General features: G+C 46.3%; 1 protein-coding gene across 1 annotated transcript; it reads right to left on the reverse strand.

Moving 5' to 3' along the window:
• Positions 1-1,204: 1,204 nt before the first annotated feature.
• LOC6614530 (pneumococcal serine-rich repeat protein) lies at positions 1,205-4,027 on the reverse strand. The gene is made up of 3 exons (XM_032719645.1): positions 3,200-4,027; positions 1,902-2,706; positions 1,205-1,613 (listed from the first exon to the last, which is right to left on the reverse strand). Exons 1-3 carry the CDS (start codon positions 3,972-3,974, stop codon positions 1,304-1,306), a joined length of 1,890 nt encoding a protein of 629 aa, XP_032575536.1. The 5' UTR covers positions 3,975-4,027; the 3' UTR covers positions 1,205-1,303.
• Positions 4,028-8,840: the final 4,813 nt, after the last annotated feature.

The following is an 8,840-nucleotide window of genomic DNA, read 5'->3' on the forward strand; positions in this document are numbered from 1 at the left end:
ATCACTTTATCTTGAAAATAAAGAATGTGGTAAACATTTATATTTTAAAGATATTGAAATACATCAACAATTTATTTTAAATGGTTGATTATGACTCCACACTTATGATTCCACACTTCTGATTCAAAACACACTTTGAGATTTTTGCTAATATCTTGATCAACTTTATTTGTTTGGCTCTTTTTTCGATTTTGTTTTTGAATATTGATACGCATGCTCATCAAAATGTGAGATATGTAAAATACATTAAATAGGTATTGGAAACAACTGCTTATTGAATGTTTACGAATAACAGCAACCACCTAGGTAGGAATACATGATATTATATTAATATAGCTACAGCTTATGCGAAAATCGGTAGTATTTACAAATGCTCTACACGTGTACAACTCGGTTTTGTTAAAACAAAGCACTCGCTTGCGAACGAAATCACTTCGAATAAATAAATAAAGTATATTTATAAATAGGCGAAAATTACATTTGGAAATTTGGCTAATGAGAGAGTTTTAGGCTAACTAAGCTGCGTTCGTATCTCGTATTTACACGTAACAGTAACACATAATTTAGATTCCATACTTCAAATAAATACAACGAAATATTACAAGAATACCAGCGAATACGAAAAGCTCGATTGGCCCTTCTTTTTGCAATACTTATGTGTGTAGGAGAGTGGGTTGCTTTAGGTAATAATACTTAGTTTATAGTACAATTAGCTAACTGCGATTTTGACTCTACATTTTACCAGCTCGCTTTCAAGAGTGCCACAACTCAAAAATCCGTCCGAGCTGCATTCCTATAGATGAGATATATATGGTGAACATTTGGTTTTTGATCCATGCCAGTCTTGTAGTAGCGAGCTAGCGATTTTGTTGTGTGGCTTCGCGTTTGATCTTTACACTTATGGTGGCGGCACACGCTGCACTGGGATTGTCTCAGTTTGAGTTTTGGTTTCTGGGTTCTGGTTGCCCCTCCTCCGGCTACATCCTGGTCCTCAGGAGGAGTTGGGGTGGCGCTCCGGCGTGGCGACAGTCTTCTGGTAGCAATTCAGATTGGCCGACATCCGGCCGAAGGCGGCTGCCATGCGGTTGGGCAGCCTGCTGAGGTGCTCCTGAAGATTGGAAGATCTGGAGGAGGACGGAGCCGATGGGCCCGACGCCGTGGTGACCTGCTGCAGCTGGGCCACCACCTCGGCGTGCTGGACGTAGGAGACCCGGATGTTGACGCCCTCGTCGTCGTCCTCGTCCACCTCGCTGCCGCTCTCCACGTCCTCGTAGTAGGTGAAGCCCACCTGCTGCTCCTCCCGCTATACATTGCCGTAGTACGGCACCGGGGTGTTCTGGTCGATGGGCTTGACGCGCAGCTTCTGCTTGTAGTGGTACTCCTTGAGGTAGCTCTTCAGCCGGCCGGGCAGCTCCATCTGGTTGATCCCGTCGTAGCTGGTGTTGGACACAATGGTCGCCCGGGAGAGCTGCTGCAGGGAGAAGGTCTGCCTTCGGTGCAGGGGTATCGTCAGGCAGGGCTCGAAGAACATCACGCAGGCGGGGTCCTTGTAGTGCTCCAAAAGTCCTGTCACCGTGGGCGCCGTGAAGACGCACGGATCGTGGCAGTCGAAGCTGTAGAGGAATGGGTATCGTTAGTCACTAGTTTGGTTTTCAAGATGCAGTGGAATTCCGATTTTTTAATTATTTAAAAAGTTTAAATGAACAAATGCTGGATCTTCATTAAGTGAAGTCTTCAATTCTAACATTGTTGCGTTAGAATGAACTCATTATAGGCTTTGACGACTCATCAATACCGTTTAATCGGAATTCCCAGGAATTGTCTATCATATTTCAGTGACTCGCCCATGCATGTCAACTGCGGATTCCGAGAAATCCATGGAGATAAGGACTAGTGCTGACCTGAACTTGTGACCGCTCTGCTCGATGCGGGCGTGCAGTGACCTGCCGTACTTGCGGAATGTGACCGAGAAGAGGAACTCCTCCTGAGCGGAGTCGCGCAGCAGGAACGTGCCCTCCGGCTTGCCCTCGAGCAGGTGCTCCGCCTCGTAGCGGTCCATCTTGCCCCAGTAGAAGCTGCTGTTCGTGATCTTCTCCAGATCGGGAACCAGGCAGTGCATGAAGTCGATTTGCGAGTGCACGGTCATGTTGCGGGCGACTCCGATTCCGGCATGGCCAGCCCCTCCGGCAGGGACGACCGTAGCCTGGGGGCGTGGCCGGGGCGGAGTCTGGGGCGACTGGGGTGCGGGCTCGGTTACCACAGTTACGCGTCCGCCATTGGGCGACTCGACCACGAAGCCCGGCGATGTGATCCGAATGATGAGCTGATGATGGTGATGGCTGGCGTCCGGAACGGCGACCGAATTCCGCATCCTTTGGCTCTGCATCCGGCGTTGGGAGCTCCCACTCGATGTGCCCAGCGTGGGCGGTGTGGAGCGGCGGTCAGCTGTCCGGGATTTCCTCGGAACCGTCGCCACCACCGCAGCGGCATCCTTTTTATTGCTCACGGAACTGCTGCTGCTCGGCAGCATGTCCCTCAATCCACGGAAGGCGTCGCGACACTTGCACTTGCAGCATCGCCGCTTGGAGGATGTGGATGCGGACGCGGATGTGGATGCGGACCCGGAGGCGGAGGATGTTGCTGCGCCCATTGAAAGTGCTTTACTGCGACTGCGGCAGCAACTGTTGCTATTATTGCTTCTGAAAACTGTTTTTCGGAGAACAGAATTTATTATTAATTTGATTCACTTTAAATTTGATGAGATTAGGTCGGATTCTCTTCTATATTGATCTGCCGTGCACAGCGAAAAATCCCTGGATCAGAATTCATTGAACTGAAATGAACTGAAAGTGGCATTTCCTACGTTTCACTTTAAAGCTATTTTTTAGTGACTAATTCGAAATTATTATGGTAGTAGTTAGATTGTTTTTTAGATTGTTATGGTTGATTAGCTTTTACATACTATAACAATTTTGAAAAACTCATGACGTCACTACTTGATTGGATTTCATCACTCATATTTCATCACATATTTGAAATCACACCACTGAATCTTAATTGCTGACAAATGGGAGTAAAATTGTTTGCACTATTTTCTTTTTTTTTTTTTTTGATTTGTTAAGCCCTCCCGATTTTTTGCTGTGCACCTTCCAACCTGAGAAGAGAGTTCGCTCGCTCTCACACTCCGACTTTTGCCCACCTGGCTTGCTGCTGTGTTGCGTTCCCGCCGACAACATATTGCTGACTGGCAGCGACTCGAGCACTTCGCAATACTCGACGACTTCGGCCTCGTGCTGCTGCTGCTGCTCCGGGTGGTGGTGGATGTTGCTGCGGCTGTTGCTGTTGCTGCGACGCCGACGCAGCAGCGACTCATCCAGGTCGTCATCGTCGTCGGCTTCCAAGGGGCAGTTGGCGTTGCCGCCGTGGTTGTCGTGCAGTTGTAACGTACTTATCGCAGCGCCGACGCTTCCCGCTAAACTGTTGTTATTCACGGGCTGTCGTTCGGTTTTGGGCGCTTCCGGCGAACTGCCAGCAGTTCGATTTGTCACCACGCCCACCTCGCCGTAGCCGCCCTCCAGGGTCACATTCACAATCTGCCCATTTGCATTCAGCGAATCCGCAGACAAGGCGGCGGCGTCGTCGTCGGTGGCACCACCTGCGCATTGCCGCTGCTGCTCCTCCTGTTCCACCACCTCCGCGAAACTTTCCACCTGACCAGCGGCCACCGGATTGCCGTTCTCCATTTTGGCCAGCTGGATTTTGATGATGATCTGACGCACTTCCGCCGGCGATGTGGCGGCAGTGGCTGCTGAGACTGTGGCCTCCGTGAGGATCTCTTCCACCTGCAGCTCCTCCTCGTCCACGCTGATCGCCTCTACTAGTGCTGCTGAATCCCTGGGGCTCGAGCTGGCGGGCGGTTCTCTCTTTTCCTGGCTATTGGCGCGTGCTGAGAACTTGCTAAGGTGATGACCCATTGGAAGCTCGAGGTGGGGCAGAGTCCTAGTTGGCGTGGACCTCCGGTTGCTTTCTGGAATGGAGGAATGGGAGTACGATTTCACATTAGTTTACATGCGCCATCAAACATTTAATGCTTATTGCGAACATATTGCTTTGTTTATCCACCTTCAACATTTAGTGGGAATCGACAGTAAAGTACACTCTTCAAACATGGGCTAAGAGAAGATCCCGCCGTTAATTTCAAGTTAATTATTGACCAGCTCAGTTAGCACGTTTCGATTTGGTTAATATTTGCTCCCAGTGCATTTCGCAAGATCCAGAAATAGCCGGGTTGCGATTGGAACGAGTTTTGCCCAGTTCCCCCCAGCGGCGTGAGAAGTGTCTTGACCTACAGCAATGAGCCCATCCACTTGGTGAGGGCTTCACCAGTGCGTTAATTAGCCACTTGGACAGGCGGAGAAGTTCCACAGTGGCACTCCGAGTGGGACTCACTCGGTCGCCGGTCAAATGGGCAATTAAGTGCCACTGTCTAACTATTCTGATTAATGGAGTTCCCCCCAGTTGATCTTCTGTGGCACAGAGTCGTGAACATCTCCCCCACGAACTGACTCATCATCCCGGAGGGATCTGGTTGATCTGGGTGATCTCGTCATGCATATGAGGACGATAAACAGCGGCATTCCAATCCCACGCATCAGTTAGTGCTCCCCCAAAGAGCAAGTACACTCGCACATTTGTTCACCAAATCGTTATGGGCTCATCCTATTTTTAGAAACCTGCCCATGGAGTGGCGATGAATCAATGTGGAAAGCGAGTACACATCCTTGATTCCAATCGCATTTCACTGACTTGCGGGTCAAATTGCCCTACTTATCTCCATTTGAACGGCGCCCACAAAGTACCTCCTCCATTCATAGAACATTCCACATTATTCACAGCTGAATTCTACATAATTCGTGTGCACGTCATTACGTCTCTCCGGGAACTGGGTGTTCTGGTGGGCAACTGAATTCGCACTGACAAATCCTTATCGCACCCGCATCACCAGGATGCGTCACCGAGCTTCCAACTTGGGCCATATACGGCATGATGGCCAAGGTACACGTACAAAGCAGTGGTTCGACTATGTACTGACTCATCCGTGGTGGTAGGAATTCTTGGTAGTTACCCGGAGTCGGAAACACGGCGATGAGTATGAGTATGTCACCGCTGTTTCTTTTTTTCGCAGGTGTCTTTTCCCTCAATGGCGAAATAATTGGATCACCGATTGGCCAATAAGGTCCGCTGATTGATCGATAATGATCCGTCATGGTGAATCCAGTAACTTCCTGGATTTTTACACTAAGTACATTTAATGAGTAGATAGATACTTTCGAGGAACCCTTGACAACTGGCTTGAATTTATGTTTAGATTCTTTGAATTCAAGAGCCCCATACATAGTACAGGCTGTTTTAAGAATCCATATTTTAATGACCCCAGAAGATAGTATTCTGCGCAACAATCAATTGCAAATTCAGGGAAATGCGAGATTGTCTTAATTAGAAATCGGACATATTTTATTATTCCAAGTTCCCCTTATCTGTTCGATATTTAAAGGCTGCCAAGCACGCACTCTCCCGTAAAACACGCCTTATTTTGACCATAAACTCAGTATTCGCGCTAACGATTAAGATCGCGGTGTTTATGTGAACTTAGTCAAGATTGTTTATCGCGGCGATGAATTGAAAATTACCAAAAACAAGGCCGCAAAATGTAATCAACGTGTATACACTACGGCCAGGACTTGGGCGGAAACAATGATTATCAATTCCGGGAATCCTGCGGCAATTGCAGTGGGGAGTTTGGCAGAATTCCCTCGCCCATATAATACGACTTGATTTGGGTGGGCCGCAAATGGGGAAATTCGCTGGAACAATGATTGCAGACGAGCGTCTATCACTTCAAACTTATCGAACGTTGTTCGACCTCAGCGGCTGATATCAACCCTGAGCGATTTCCGTGGAATTCCCTTGTGTTAATCACCTAACGAGGCGCCTGAGAGAGTATCCACACATCCATACGTATGTATGTGCATACATTTGTACGTACAGTCGTCATATGTTTGGGCCTAATCAAACACAGAAATGGGAAACCTTGTCGAACAATTCAAGCAATTAACAGTGCATATATTCTCACCACTTTTCCCAAAAATGGAAGGGAAAATATTCAAGTTGCTTCCCGGAAATGCGACCAGCAAGCGGTAAACAGTCGAAAATTGCAGCTTTTTAACGAGAATCGAGAAATTATAAATAAAGTGTTTTAGCCGGAAAACGATATGTATGACTGCGGCCACTGGCGTCGAAATTATAGGGTGTCCGATGGATCATAAAGGCCCCAGCGATTCGATTTGTATGCACCGTTGGCCGCCTAACGGTAATTTGCACACTTATAGATACGTAGATACTTTTTTTTCTCACTTTTCATGCACGACTCCATGCCGCACGTGCCACAGGCAATTTATCGCATTCAAATCGTACGATTGGATCAGGTGAGTGAGTGAGTAATCAATACATTCTGGCTAACGTTTGACACGATCGTTCGCATTAACCGCAGATAATTATTATCATTTTTCCCCGCAGCCGAGAGACTCAGCGACTCCGTCGACTTTTGCTGTGTATTTACGACTATGATGAAATACAAAAAGAGTGACTTGAACTCAAGATTCAACTTCAGATTCCAAGAGACCCGCATGAAACGACAGCCAGCTAACAAAATTTTTCAATGGAAATACAAAACTGAAACGGCAGATACAGAGATACTGAACTCGGGTCGGGCAGGAGGGACTGGATCCGCTTGGAGGACTACACTGAGAAAATTTCTAATATATCATTAAGAACAAACCAACTCTAAACTTCTCTAAAAAACAGTCAAGTTAATTAAATAATGTTATTAAATAATGGATCGTAATAAGGTAAGCATTAATTTAACTTGAGATCCTAATACCCAAAACGAAGTCTTTTCGCTCAGTGCACCTCGAGGGTATCCGTAGGTAGGACAAGGCGTTCCATGAGTCACCCAGACAATGAGTAGCAGCAGACTGTCCGAGGATTGCATTTCTGCCGACCGAGTATTTGGAGGGCTCGTCGTCGAGCTGAACTTTTCCCTATACCTTTTTACTTTTGTTTTTTTTCCAGTTGCCACGCGGAGCCGACCGGCGGCGGCAGCTGAAGTTTTTCTGCGCCGCTGCAGACAATGCGAAATTTCGTCAGAAATCCAAATGCGGATAATGATCTAATACATAACTTGTTCGGGGTAAAAATGTTGATAAATGTTGCCGGCCAGAGACGGATGGCGATGGGCGAAAGAAAGCCAACAACGCGCAGTGGTTTGAATGGCTAATAAGGGACTGCGCTAATGAACGGGGGATTCACCCCTCAGAAATGTAGGGAAAAACTTGCAGAATTCAAGAGGAGATACATATGGATGTATTCAAATGTGAAGTGAATTTTATTTGCATTTATAACAGATTTGTGGGAAAAACGGTATCTCTAAAAATAATCAAAGCCAATATAAAAATACGAAACAAGATTTGCTTAAACCGAATGAATGGATTAAAGACAAATTTAGATTAATTTAAAATTGAGAAGCCCGTTGATTCGGACAACTTGAAAAATGTAGGGGAATCACATGCCTACAACCCAAGATGTGAATATTCAAATAAACACCGAAAAAAGGTTGGCTAGCAATTAGAAACTCTCGTACAATAATTGCCAATTTGTACTGCGATTTTTTACATGTGCACAAGTTTAAACAATTCAAATCCAATCTTATTATCTGTATGTGAATAAATTTCGTACATGGGCCGCGCCCCTTCGTCAAGGCCCGTTATTAAAAAACCATTTGGAGTCCGGCGCACTCGAAATGAGTTTTTGTAACCTTCCCAGCTAACTTGGCCAACAACAATACAGCCATGGCTTAGCTGGCTGTCCCACTGTAGGTATTATGTTTTACGCAGAAATTGTCACAACAAAGCAGCAAAAGCAACAGCAGCAAAGAGCAGCTCGAATCGCGGTCAACGGGGCGTATGAGGGATGCAATGTGGGCTAGTGCAAAAAGTGAGCCACACAAAGGAGCTGGGATCAGGAGTCTAGCAAGCAGCTGAATACTCTACGGAAGGATTAAATTCCAAATATCAGTTTTTCTTTAAATGGGAGCAATATCATAGTAAGCTATAAAAGCTATAAAATGTAAAATCAGAATCTATATTTATTTTTGCAGTAAGGCCAGTAATCGCGCATGCTAACGACATGATCACGAAGTTGTCACTGCTATAATACAGAATAAATATGTATTTTATTATATGGCGGAGACTTGTGAAGAAGCCAGTGGACCAAGTTGCCATGTGGCGGAATCTCGCGACGCGAAGAAACCTCAACGACAATGAAAAAGCCAGCGACTGAGGAGCGAAGAATCCGCTCGAGGGAGGGCGTAGGATTTTAAAGCGAATTCAATTACTTTTTGTTGCCGCCGACATCGCTGCTTATATTTTGTGTATTTCTCTTTTTGTTTCCATTTTGCTTTGCATTTACTGGGAATTCGCAAATGAAGTTCGCTCGAAAATAAAATCACATGCAAAGCGGAGCAGTAAAGTGCCAAAGAAACTGGAGTGGGGCAAGTGGGGCACGGGGGGTTCGCATTGGGGATCTTGGAAAAGTGTATGCCGTTGATATATTTTTTCGCAGGAAAATTGAAATGGGATTTATTACGCTCCGCGCACTCGGATTCGAAATTCGCCCATTCATTGCGCCGCGGGTCGAAAGTGATAAACAAACAAGAAAACGCCGCTCATCTTTCAAGGCGATGCGGCATTCAAATACCAGTGCGATATATGTGGAACTTTAAT

This window comes from Drosophila sechellia, chromosome 2L, assembly GCF_004382195.2.
Source record: "Drosophila sechellia strain sech25 chromosome 2L, ASM438219v1, whole genome shotgun sequence".
Classification (NCBI taxonomy): domain Eukaryota; kingdom Metazoa; phylum Arthropoda; class Insecta; order Diptera; family Drosophilidae; genus Drosophila; species Drosophila sechellia.

Coding starts and splice junctions, on each gene's coding strand:
- LOC6614530 (XM_032719645.1), bottom strand. CDS start 3,974: ATGGGTCATCACCTTAGCAAGTTCTCAGCACGCGCCAATAGCCAGGAA. Junction 2,707..3,199: donor GCAACACAGCAGCAAGCCAG/GTGGGCAAAAGT, acceptor TCCGAAAAACAG/TTTTCAGAAGCAATAATAGC. Junction 1,614..1,901: donor CAGAGCGGTCACAAGTTCAG/GTCAGCACTAGT, acceptor ATTCCTCTACAG/CTTCGACTGCCACGATCCGT.